This window comes from Lygodium microphyllum, chromosome 18, assembly GCF_053477565.2.
Source record: "Lygodium microphyllum isolate KBCC chromosome 18, Lygodium_microphyllum_v1.1.10, whole genome shotgun sequence".
Classification (NCBI taxonomy): Eukaryota; Viridiplantae; Streptophyta; class Polypodiopsida; order Schizaeales; family Lygodiaceae; genus Lygodium; species Lygodium microphyllum.
In genome coordinates this window covers 52,552,345-52,565,575 of record NC_141152.1, presented here as the reverse complement: position 1 = coordinate 52,565,575, position 13,231 = coordinate 52,552,345, and the positions used below count along the sequence as shown (strand labels likewise).

At 40.3% G+C, this 13,231-nt stretch overlaps 1 protein-coding gene across 6 annotated transcripts in view; it reads right to left on the bottom strand.

Annotated features, from left to right (window-relative positions):
* LOC148020887 (DNAJ heat shock N-terminal domain-containing protein) overlaps positions 1-11,176 on the bottom strand; it is a 99,004-nt gene extending 87,828 nt beyond the window's left edge. For 4 of the 6 annotated variants that reach the window (XR_015694647.1, XM_087698688.1, XM_087698689.1 and 1 more), the window contains exons 1-3: positions 10,938-11,176; positions 5,966-6,035; positions 5,291-5,342 (exon numbers count right to left, since the gene is read on the bottom strand). Coding sequence is in view for 5 of the 6 variants with exons in the window: in XM_087698688.1 (XP_087554814.1) it covers positions 5,291-5,342; positions 5,966-6,035; positions 10,938-11,046 (231 nt within the window). In the remaining variant the exon portion in view is untranslated. Of the gene's footprint in view, positions 1-4,225; positions 4,294-5,290; positions 5,343-5,965; positions 6,036-10,937 lie in introns of those variants that run through there. The other 2 variants (XM_087698684.1, XM_087698685.1) reach the window with 2 other exon arrangements.
* Positions 11,177-13,231: the final 2,055 nt, after the last annotated feature.

Here is a 13,231-nt window from a genome sequence, read left to right as displayed (position 1 = left end):
AGGGTTTTGCACAGCGGGCGGGTTTGGATTACTTTGAGATTTTTGCTCCTACAGTTCGGATGTCCACCATTTGAGTTCTTTTGGCTCTTGCAGCTCACCACCGTTGGCTTGTTTACTAGATGGACGTCAAGTCAGCCTTCCTGAATGGCATCCTTGATGAGGAGATCTATGTTTCTCAGCCTCCCGGTTTTCTTGTGCAGGAGAAGGAGGATCATGTCTACAGGCTGCGGAAGGACCTTTATGGCCTGAAGCTGACTCCTCGTACTTGGTACCAGCAGATTGACCACTGCTTTCTATAGTGTGGTTTTCAGCGCTCCGATCATGACCCCAACCTCTACTTTAGGGTTGCAGGTGATCTTTGTGTTTTGCTTATCTTGTATGTAGATGATCTTATTATTACAAGAAGCGACACTTAGCAAGTGGAGCACACTCGGTCTATTCTTCGGAAGGAGTTTGACATGACGGATCTAGGGATCCTTCACTTCTTTCTAGGTCTAGAGATCTATCATTTGGCATAGGGCATCTTTATCTCCCAGCACAGGTACATCTCCGAGCTTCTTTCGAAGTTTGGTATGGCCGAGTGTCAGCCTATTTCATGCCCCATGGACCCTAAGTCCAAGATTTTAGTAGATGGCGTTCCCCTTTCTGATACCACCCGTTACAGGTGCCTTGTTGGCTCACTTATCTGGGTTATTCACACCCGGCCGGATATCTCTTTTGTGGTGGCTTTGTTGTCTTCTTTCATGAAGACTCCTACACACGATCATTGGAGGGCAGCCTTGCATGTTCTTCGGTATTTGCAGGGGACTCGATCCTATGGGATCCTGGACGGGACCACTCTTTCTGGATGGAGTGATTCTGATTGGGCAGGTGATGTGGATTCGAGACAATCCACTACAGGTTATGCTTTCACCCTTGGATCCAGTGCTGTCTCTTGGAGCAACAAGAAGCAGCCTACTGTGGCACTTTCTTCTACAGAGGCTGCGTATCGGGCCTTATGTTCGATCGCTATGGAGGCAGTTTGGCTCCGTCGCTTGATGGTGGAGATTGGCTTTTCCCAGACAGGACCTACGGAGCTGCACGTGGACAACCAAAGTGCCCTTGCTCTGGCAAAGAACCCGGTGTTTCATGCTCGCATGAAGCACATTGAGATTCAATACCACTATGTTCGAGAGCGGATCGTGGATTTGGAGATAGCAGTGGCCTACTGTCCCACGGCGGACAATGCGGCTGATCTCTTCACGAAGCCTTTGTTTCAAGCTTCTTTGCTTCATCACATGCTAATGTTAGGTCTTTAGACCCTCCCAGGATCTGAGAGGGGGTGTTAGCCTATCCTGGGCCAGTCAGTCAGCTCCTGGGTATAGGCAATCGGCCCATATTATGGGTAGAAAGGACATTATAGTGCAATCGGCCAATTTTGAGCCAGTCGGCCAGTTTTGGGCCTGGTCGGCCAGTTTGGAGGGTGGGGGGCTATATATAGCAGTCCCCCCCATCAGTCCCACATACTGTTTTTTTAGATTTCAGCACACTCTCCCTCCTCTCCCACTCCGGCATTGGTGCTGCCATTGTTTCCAACCTGATCTGGTGCCCTCACTGACGCTTCGGGCTGCGAGCAGGGACTGATCAATCTACACCTTTGTATTCAGCATTCATTTCAGTCAGTGCTGATTTTCTTCCTTCATTTTTTGCTCTCTCTCTCTTCCTTTGTATTCGTGTTTCTTCTTCCGTTGCGCACTCTATATAATTAGGATAATAAGAGGAAAGATCACGCTATGCCTCCCCCACGGCTAGACGTAAAACCCTGCTCCAAGGGGAATTGTTTTGTACCGCCGTGAGGAGCTTTGGACCGGCCCCGACGACGAGAGGTTGCTCGGTAAGGAATCCATTAGGCAGGAGGAGGCGGAAGTGCCATGGAGCCTCTTGCCATAAATCTCTCCTCCAACATAGAGAACAAACATACAAGCTCCACTCTTTTGTATATCGAACGATCCAAGAGTTGATATTTCCTAAACTGTCTAACCCTCACACGAATCAGGATGGGATCCTGGAGTTCCCGGTACTAGTGAAGGGACAGAAATCTTGAAGGATTTGTTTTCTTATGCACAGACAGAAGGGATTTTCCAGTGAACGGAGGTTTATCTTTTATGTAGACAGAAGGGGAAAAGCATTGTAAATAACTTTGCGAAAAATGTTTTGCCAAAAGACTGTTTTCTCTATCTTTATGTTGTGCCGTAAAATTATGCAAAGGAACTTGTGATAACGGGCTAATTAACGAAGCTGCTTTTATATGTCATAAGTTAATGTGATAGGTAATTAGAAAACTAAAGAAAACCATTTGTGGGAAACAGGTAGGAGAGATCCCTGATGGATCTGTCCTACAAATGGGTGGTCCCGGTAAGCTGGAAGCTTCTCTCAAGAGATTGAACGAAACGTTAATTAGGAAAAATTAGGTAGAGCTGAGCGTTGACTTACCTAGGGACAGGTCTTAAAACCTTGATCAGAAATTGCCTTAGGGAAAAGGTGCAGCAGCTGTGCCAGAACTCCATTAAGGTTTCCTAAATCCTAACCAATTACTGGAAAAAAGCATTGCACTCCATGAACCAAGGGTGACTACGATCGCTCCAAACAGACGAGAAGCCCTTGTGGGACACCTCCAATGGAGCTAGCTGATGCATCGAGACCTCGGTTGTCAAATTAGGACCCTGAGCTTACAGGTTGAGATCCTCGTGGGGACGACCGGTACCTTTCGTTACGGGATGGACTCTGGGAAACCTAGATGATAGACTCTATGCATTCTTGCGAGTACCGGGCGAAGCTGGGTAGTTCCCCAATGGACCACTAAAGCGTGCTGCCAGGGAATTGTTAGGTAGGCACGTGACATGCATGAACTGCTGGGTGACCAGGACTTAAAAGAGAAGCTGATGACAATTTTAGAGCAGAACAGTACCATGGTAAAAGGAGTCTAAAAATGCTTGCTCTTGGATTCAGTGACTACTAGTGGAGAAAACATTCTGTGAACAAGGGAAATTGATCCACATGAAGTCTTGAGTTACAGTTAATTCAAGGCAACACTCTAATTGTTAATGTATGACAGGTGTATTAGTCTACGGGAAACAAGTGCTTTGTTTGACGGTCTGCCATTGCCATGAAATGTGATGAATGCATGCTATGGACAACATGATTATGTCCAAGAAGCTCTTTAACTATGTGCTGTTATGGCAAAAGAAGACATTGAGCCAAACGATGAACATGTTCTTATTGCCAATGGGAGTCAATCCTTAATGGGAAGAAAGCTAAGAACATACCCGGGTTCTCTCTTTCTTGTGTCAATAAACATGCCTAAAGCTTTGAAGCGATTTAATCAAGGTTAACTTCAAGGACTTAGTTTCGATCACTCCTGAGCTACATTACGCTTGGATGAAGTGAAGAGCTAAGTAGAGCTTGGATTTAGTTCCAACCGCTCCTAGGCCATGGAAGTGCTTGGATGCAGTGGAGGGCTAGCATCCAGGATAATCTTAGATGAAAATTGTACTTTGGGTTCAAAGATACTGATAGGGATTGTAATCTGGGTTTTTCCTATTTTTGTGCATAATATTCAAAACATCTCTTCTTGTGTTTCATCAAATCTACTTATCTCCTCTTTCATGACTCGCTTATCAAAGACCCTGTGTCTTTCTGTCCTACACCCATCCTTCTGACAATGGGCATGTAAGACTTTGACATGGGAGAAGATGGTACCGTTAGTGCTTGAGTAGGAGGCTCAGCATACAAAGGACTCTAGTGGAGTGGGAGCAATCACTAAGACCTCTGCAAGTTCCAATGGGGGGGAGGGAAGTAGAAAGGGAAGGGTAAGAACGAAACTAAGGGCAGTGGTCATGGTCATCTCTTGGTTGTGAATCCTACATTGAGTCAATGACAGACATTAGGAGCTCTATCTTGCTCCAGTCATTTTGTTCATTTGTCCTTTTGTTCTTAATCTTGGGCTCATCCATGTTTTTGGCCAAGGAGCTGTCATAGAGGTAATTTTAAGTCAATCTTTACCTATTTATAGGCTTCACCAATTGCTTCATCAACATACACTCAGTCATTGACTTCTTTTGTCTCTCGTATTTTCCCTCCTAGTGCCCTCATTGTAGTGACATTTGAAGCATGTGTAGAGGCTAAGCATGTTGTATCAACTTAATTCTCATCATTTAGCTGAGTTCCTCATTGTCTTCACTCTTACCTTGTTTCTCTTTTGTCTTGTGTGCATCCTCTTTCCTTGCTCTTCTCACAGATGTTGGGTGCAAGCTCCTGCATTTAAAGGTTAATTTTACTCTTGCTTGTAAAGGCCAAGCCTCAATAAGTTAGTGAGGTGTGCAAACAAATGGGAATAAGGAAGTTTGCACCACCCTTGCTAGTATTTTCACCAATCAAATTTGCCACTTTGTGTCACAAACAAATACTTTATCAGATTCAGCAGTTTGTGTCACAAACAAATACATTGAAAGGGCAATGAGTATCTACTCAATTAAATTACGTTGTCACTTTTTAAGGATCAACACCACCAAAAGGCATGCCACTAAATGAAAGATGCTCCACCTCATGGTATTATTGAAGGGAGAGTTTCCTACTCTTTTGTGCATCTTCTTCTAGCTTAGAATTGACTTCCTACACTGGACCTACACACCACTGCAGTTACGTCTTTCTATTTGACTTCATAGTCAACACCTTTCAGTCTTCAATACTATAATCAACTAGATAAAAATATCAATGGAATAGCATCTTCTAATGATTTTTTAGAATTGAAACTCAAATCTTGATATAGTAAACAAGCCAATAAACAGGCGCCTCCCTAAAACCATGTCACCAGTTCCCCCAAAATAAGCCCACTCAAATGCCACAACAATTAGCAACAACAACACAGATTTTTTTATTTTCAATGTATGCCAGCCTCTTATGAAAAATACATCTAACTACACTAGTTTATGAGTGGCATAACATTGGCCTTTTAGTGCCTTTTACTTCCTCCTCATCCATGAGGTGGCCTCACTTTTCCAAAAACCTCTCATTTACTATACATAGGTGATGGGCTCCACATGCCCAAAAAGTTTGGGTGCCGTAACATTGGCCTGCTTACTCTTAGTTCAATCATAGAAGCTCAAAGAAAGTGTCATTTGTATCCATACGCTTGTCATACATGTTAAACAATTTATATTCTGCAATACTAGATTAAACAACCCAAACTAAGATGGATCATGAATTAAATAAATCCTAAAATTTGAAATTCCAGTATGGTCCATGGACTTGCCTGTAGAACGGTTGTGGACAGAACAACTCCATCAAGCTCATCTCTAATACTCCTAGTTAAAAACAATTGAAATGAACCCTGAGATATTTTGCAATACCATGGGACAGAACACGACTTACAACAATTTTTATCAATTATCATTATTGAAAGTATATTAAGAAAGAAGATATTAAACATTTAATTGTATCATATGAAAACACAACAAAAATTCAAGGGCTAATACAGAAATATTTTACTTAAAAGATCAAGGCAATGTGCCAGGCAACAATGCACATAAAAATTCAAGGGCTAATACAGAAATATTTCACTTAAAAGATCAAGGCAATGTGCCAGGCAACAATGCACATAAAGGCCAGCTGAAGTCAAGTCCTCTAGGTATGTGTTAGGAATCCGAAAGAAGCAAGAACAAAGTACCCACAAAACAATCTGGCTGCTCCAAATGTTACCTCCTCCTAAATCTCACCATTCGGGATGGTGTGAAGACCAAGGCCAAAGAGAAAATTATCAAAATAAAACTGCATATTGTTCAGCACTCCTCCCTACATATTTGTCTTCATATAACCTTTGACAATATCAAAGTCATTTTACATGCATAATAAACAGATCAAGCCTTACAAACAGCCAGGCGAAGAAGTATCACAACCATGCTTCTCGATAGGGAGATGTGACCTTTACCTCAAAGACATCAATTGATTGTAAGCACATGTTAGCTCTTCATTTGTAGAGCTTGATTTTACTCCCAACACTATATAAACAAGACAGAAATTTCCATTATAATTTACTTATATTGCATTTCAATTAAAAAACATACATGTACATAAATGATAAGTGAGTATTGATTATACAGCTCCACTTTCTCTTCGTTGGAGTTTAATGGTTGATTAAAATAAACTCAGAGTTCTGATTGAAGGACTAACAACACACAAGTCATGCGATGATCTGCCTCACTAATAAAGTCAAATGATATTTACTTGCAACCTCAAACTAATACCAAGCATAGAATACAACCTGACTGGTCACTGAATATACACTTGGATAACTGTATAACAGTTGGTCACTATAATCTATCTTGATTTGCTTGAGCAATGACCAAAAAAGAGAGCAAATGCTAAAATCTTACTTCTTAAAGAGCCCAATCGAGACCTGGACCAAAAGGTTGAATTTGCAACTGTAACAGTAGTGCAAAAGAGTGTTTGTAACAAAATTTTAAAAATGCACCATGTGTGTGGTTTGAGACTCATAATGGTTCAGTAGACATGCTCAATTTTCATTTGTAAACTTTACTACAACCCTAACAATTCTAAAACATCATATCCTCTTTCTTGGTCTTTCCTTCTGGCATTTCTGCTTCTACTCCTGCCATGTCATGACAGAAATAAATTAATTAATTAGTATAACTTTGTTAATGTCTGTGCAAGGCCACAAAGACCTATGAGACTTAAGTTTCTAGCATATTTGCAGATAACTCATAATGAAGTACAGAATAGATGAGAGTACAAAGAGTCAAATAACTCTAATCTAGCCAAATCTAGATCTGAAAAGTATATCTGACTGAATCTGATTAACTATGACTAAAGAGAATGGACTAATCTAGTCAAATCTAGATCTGAAAAGTAAATCTGGTTGAATCTGATTAATTATGACTAAAGAGAACTGATGCACTTTAGATGTAGATGAGGCTAAAAGAAACTGGACTAAGTTTGACCCCCATCCTAGGAAAAGCAGCCAACTATAGGTGTCCATAGGTAGCATCTGGTATAAAGCCATCACTCTAGTGTACCGTAGATCCATCATGGGATTGTGTCGGCACTGCTGTATCTCATCCATGCTTAGGTGTCTAGGCCTCATGTGCCATGTGGTGATGGATCTGATCTTGTGAAGCGAGTGGTGAGCTCATCTCCCTAGGGACACGTAGACATCTCACTCAGCATTGAACAATGACAAAATCTAGAGTTCATCCATGTCTAATGTCATCTCATTAGTAAGGTAAAGATAACGTTAGAATAACTAAGTGGCCTATAAAACAATGCTGAGAATAACTGTACGATGGTACCGTGCTAGGATTGAACCGTGTCTAGTGTTATCCCATCAGTAGATAAGAAAAGAAAAGGAATTGTGCGTGCGCGAGAGAGAGAGAGAGAGAGAGAGAGAGAGGTCCCTCAATTTCAGGAGCCTTGGATCGGTCTAAAAATGCTAGTCCTAAAAAATAGGAATGACATTCTAAAAATAATAAGTTTTGTGTTCTAGCAATGCTTATTAAATTTGGTTGTTTTCTATTTTTGACAATGCTTGGTTCAAAAAGAAAGACCATAGAGAAAAGACAAGGGTCCTACCACTTGTCGCACCTCATGACATGTTGCTAGACACTTTGTCTTGTGCCACTTCACTTTCCCTTTTTGCACTAGCTCTCCCCTTTCTTCTATAAGAAAGCTTATTTTTCTTCATTTTACATCAATTTTATTGGCCATAAACTCTTATACAACAACGGAAGATGGCCTAGAGTTGGCCCCATTCATCTAAATCATCATTCTCCACTCCTCCATCATCAAACACATCCATAATGCCTTTTATTGCATTGTTGTTTTATAGGTTAACAAACCACTAAATTCATTACAACCCTTCCTTATCCAACTCCTCTTCCATTTCAAGAATAAGAAGCAAGCCATATCAATGTATTGTAGTTCATCAATAGTGAAAGGATAGTTTTTCCTCTTTCTATTCTCATCTTGTTAAAAATATCAGTTGTTTTTATTGCATAGTAAGTAATACATATGTGCATGTACATCTTACATGATCTTGTGAGAATGGGAACTATTTCTCCTCACTCTCTGGTTGAATGTAATTGAGCTTTTCCCTAAAGGACTTGGGTTGAGCAAAAATACATTCCTTTCAGTTGGGCAAAGGGGAAGGGGTCTATCTTCAACCCTCAGTCATGTCTCCATTGCTTTTATATTTCCATGGTTATAATTTTTATATTCAATTTTCGGTATTTGTTTTCTCCATTTCTTGAAATATTAAGTATTTATAAAAATGAATATTATAATTGTTGAACATTCTATATTATTCAGGGTATTTAACCTCTCATAGTAAATAGTATAATGGTAGGTCTAATCCTCCCTCATTTCCTCTACCTCACATAGCTGGCAATGCAGTATCCTACTACAATATCATTGTATCTCCCAATCCCTATACTCAATTGATGTGATGAGGTACAAATCTAACTAGAGGCACATCTAAGACCATGTGATAAGTGTATCTATGTATGTTGGACATGGAGGAACCCACAATGGGAGAGATTTAAGGGTATATTCAATACTATGTCATCTTCGTATCCAACTCCTGCGTAGGACTCACCAAGACTTCTCAATATCTAGCTTTAGAATGTCCATCATAATTACCCGATTCAACTCTGATCTATTAACTTTGAGATTTGGACAATCTAGGTTGTAATCAAAAGGAAAGTCTGTCAATACCCATGAAGGCTCAACCATGTACACATCTAAGCATACCAACAAAATTTGTTCCCTTCCATTTTACTAATTGTTAGGTACTAGGCATAAGTATTTGTGTTGTGGGAGCTTCCACAATCTCTGGATAAAGATCACTACCTTGAAGAGAGCCTCTGTACACATTGGTGCCAAGATAGCCATAGCAGTCATCTTCCAAGTGACCTTGGTAGATCCATAAGGATCAAAGGGAGCTCCACTTTGTTGTCACATCACACATTGCACCATGCACAAAAGAATGGTGGACCCCTCTCAAGCTAATCAAGTTTGCATTGTCGCTTATATGGCACTATTAGGGCCTCTTCCTTATTCCAACAACACCTACATTTCAAGCGTTATGTTTCAACACTCTGAAGTTACTTACCAGCTTTGGTTGAGATGAAAGCTCTGTCATAGGGATCCCAAACCCTCTCTCGAAAGAGGATGTGGTATCTGGCGTTTAATACTGTAGTACACTGTACATCAGCAAATGTAGTGCTCCTCCCCCAGAGTTAGCATATGCAGTCCTTTAGGGTAATATTCTTATACCTCCCTGTCTCTATCTTCAACCAATGCAATGAGGTGCACTAGTCATCTGATAAAACCATCCTCAAAGGTGAAGAAAATGTGTCTAATACTGTAGTATCTTCCTAGCAAGCAGCTGAACTGGACTCACTTGAGTCGATGGAGTTTGAGGACCAACGATCTTTGGGACTACCACTAGTCAAGCTTCAACGACGTGGGAGATGCTCTACAGGGGCAAAGGAGAAGAATAAACTTCTTTGCCTGAATGAGCAACATCGTTAACATGATCCCTCCACAAGTGGTTGTACCCCTAGGCCAAACAAGACCAAATCACTGGCATGGTTATGCCTGACAAGAAGGCATTGATTATATGGAGACTTTTATGGTAGCAGAATGGATGATTACCATCTGCTTTGTTGTTACTCATGCATCCCATGCAATTTTACCAACTTGCAAACGAACATGAAGAGGATCATTTTTGCATGCTAAGATTCAAGAGAGAGTAAACATAGAACAGCCAAGGTTTCATGATTACAGGTTTGGAGGACAAAGTATATTGTCCAGCATCTTGTATGGTCAACAAACGATAGATTATTCCTTCCTTTCTATCTCAAGGGTTCAAAGGAGCCAATGTGATAATCAGGCTTGCAGCAGATTCCTGATGATGAGTGTAGCTAAGCCAGCTCTGTCCCACACATAAACTCATTCATTGGCAAGCCACTATGAGAGTGCTAGAGGCACTCATCTTGCTGCACTGGGGTAACAATATGGTCCTGTTTTGCAAGGAAAAGATTTGGTGATTTGTTATGCTCTGTCCTTGGAGATCCTTCTATAGTGTGTTCCTTTATGGAAAGACAGCCAGCCATATTCTACATTAGGAATCAAAGTGGCATGGCACTAGTCTCCCATTCAAGGACTCCACACATTAGCTATGTTGTAGTTCAAAGTAGACAGAAATCCTAAGACAATGTGGCTGATAAGTCTTCCTCTCAAGGACAATCCAGATTGAACCATACAAAATGAAGATAAAATTCTTTGAAGTTTATTGTGTGCTCAGAGTCCCATGGTATTGATCTTCCATTTAAGATTGGAGAAGTTAGCCTGTGTTCAAAGTAAATAGAAAAATCAGACGATGTGGGTGATGTCTAAACCAAGGCCTTCCTTTCAAGGGCAACACACTGTGGACCGTACACTGAATTGGGAATTTCAACACATACAACCAAGGTCAGCATTTTACCTGCAATGTAATCATTTCTAATACTGATTTACAATCAACCCTCGTATTTTTCTTTTCGATGAGCCCGGGTTTTCTTACTCTTATTCAATTTTCTGTTTAAGACAATAAAACTGCGATTATGCTCTCCCTGAAATGATCAGCTTACTCCTTATCCAATTTTCTGTTTAAGACAGTAAAACAGTGATTTTGCTCTCCCTGAAAAGATCACCTTACTCCTTTCAGTCAAGCCCAGCTAAAAACAGTAATGCAGCAAATAGTAGTGCAGCAGAGCCCTCAAATCCAAACACAATAGACGATTTGAGAAATCGTTTCTCTGACAGATCAAGGCGCAACCTGATATTCACAACCTTAATCTTGGCACTTCAGTATTGGACAAGTAGACTCAATTTGCCACAATTACCTTGGTAGTGTGACTTAGGGACGTATTTGGGCAGGACGGCAAACTGCCACAAGAGGAAAGTGGCACATGCGATGACCCAAAACGCAATCTGCCCGAGCGGGATTGCCATTCTCGCAACCCCAAGAGCTTCTCTATTCTCAGGACTGACTGTATTACTGTGAATCCGTATTCGTATGCAGTGATTGGATGAATTGAATCAGTGAGGCCTCGCAGACACTATTATTATTGAATCACAGTGCCTGCAGGGAATTACTATAATTGAATCGTGGCAGTGACTTTCTTTAATTTTAAAGAGAATGTAATTTTTGACTTTTTAATTGGGTCGTTTATATACTTGGCATACTGGAAATTCTTGTGGTCTATGGAGAATGTAATATGGGCAACATAGAGCATAGTAAAGTTGTATTAAGTACTGGTGAATCAGTTTCGTTTCTTCATAAAATAATACTTTGTACAATGTGTAGGATGTCCAAGCAAAGTTATTGTATTCTATGGTTGTTGCATTTTTGTTGAGGATTAGCATTTGCTCTATCAATCTAACATTCTATGTGTTTTTTGTTGTCGCCTCTATCCTTGCAACAAAGTTGTCCTGGAACAGCTGGTAGGGTGTCTATGTCTTTCTTCACCTTCCTAATTGGCCTACGTTTGTGCTACTCTATTCTTCTTCTCAAGTCAATAGTATGCCCTATGTCTATTTTGCCACTCTTGTTGCATGTTATGATGTATACGCAGTTCTTACCCTTGGTTCCTTGCATTCGTGTTTTAGTATTGGATCTTGAGTTGTTCATTGTTGTTGCTAGTTGTTGGGGTTGTACTTGTGGAGATGTTACTGTCTGCATTGGTTGGGAAACTTGTTCAAGAGCTAAATGTAAGGGGATCTGTCGTGGCATGTCCTCTATCTATAGTTATGCATAAGATTGTTATTGTGAGAGCACCTTTTCCATTGCAAGAAACCTTGTTATTGTTTTTCAAATAAGTGTGATTGCTTTCTCTTATGGGAGTGGTGCTAAATGGGTCATTCAACTCTCCATGGATTCTATTATAGATTGCCCTGATTGCATATACAGAGATTCCCCTAGTTTTCACATCGAGTAGTGCCTATGTAGTGATAATCTGTAGTGGATTTGCATCCAAGTGTTCATACTCAATGTTGAGCTTGTCTAGTATTTCTTTTAGAAGCCCTACAATTTTCATTGCAATCTTGTTAATCAAACATGTTTGTAGGATGAGCAAATTTTTCATAGCCTTGTGATGGAGTCTTACCATTTGCAAGTCTATATTGTTCTTCTTCACATTCATTTATCCAACATGTCCTTGCATAGTGTCACGAATCTTGAGCACTCATTGATATTGTTAAAGCCCTCAACATATACTCTTGGTCGTTGTCCAACATTATTCACCATTCTCATCTAGCAACAAGTGGTTAAGTAGCATCGAGGTTGCATGTCCAATGGGTCTTTGTTGTTCTCAATTTGTGAACACTTGTCATTTGCAATGTACAATAGGAAAACATATGTAAAATTTTTATGAAAGTTATATTAGTTAGTATTGGATTGTATGTGAATACATCATCTCATTTGGATGTGTGATATACTTCATCTATATTCATCTTTGTCTTTTGTAGGCATTTCTCTATATGTTGGTTGTACCTCATTTGCGACAACCTTAGAATTAAAGTTCAATGATCAATAGAATCTTCAATGAGTAGTAGAGCTACATGTCAGAGTCTAACATCTCTTGTAGCATCATGACATCCATCACACCGTGCATCTCTAGCTTCATGAATCGTCAAGTTCACAACCAACTAATATATTTCCCAATGTTGTTGCATTAGTTCTCACCCTAATAACTCTTCTAAAGCACAAAATTATGTTGAGATGGCAAGCTCAACATGTACATCTACACTTAGCATGTCAATGGTCATTATGATACTCACATGTCACTGACTTATCACTTATTATATTTAGTTTGTTACATCTACCTACAGCTGACATAGATATAGCGCCAGTTGACTAGTGTAATCAGTTATGCAATATTTGACTTAGTAGGCCACTTTCCTTTATGTTGTATCTTATCTATACTTTGTGTACATGGTATGGTGTGTGAAAGAAGAAGAAGAAACCAGCACAAGAAAACGTTGAGTGAGCTTCCTCTTGTGTATACAGTGTGTGCTCGGTGCAGCAGCTCAAGCAAGTCCCCCCACCACACAATTCTCATCATGGTATCAAAGCGGCGAGAGATTTGGTGTGTGAGAAGAGCACTTATATTCTGTAGATTATCCCTTTAGGGCTTGC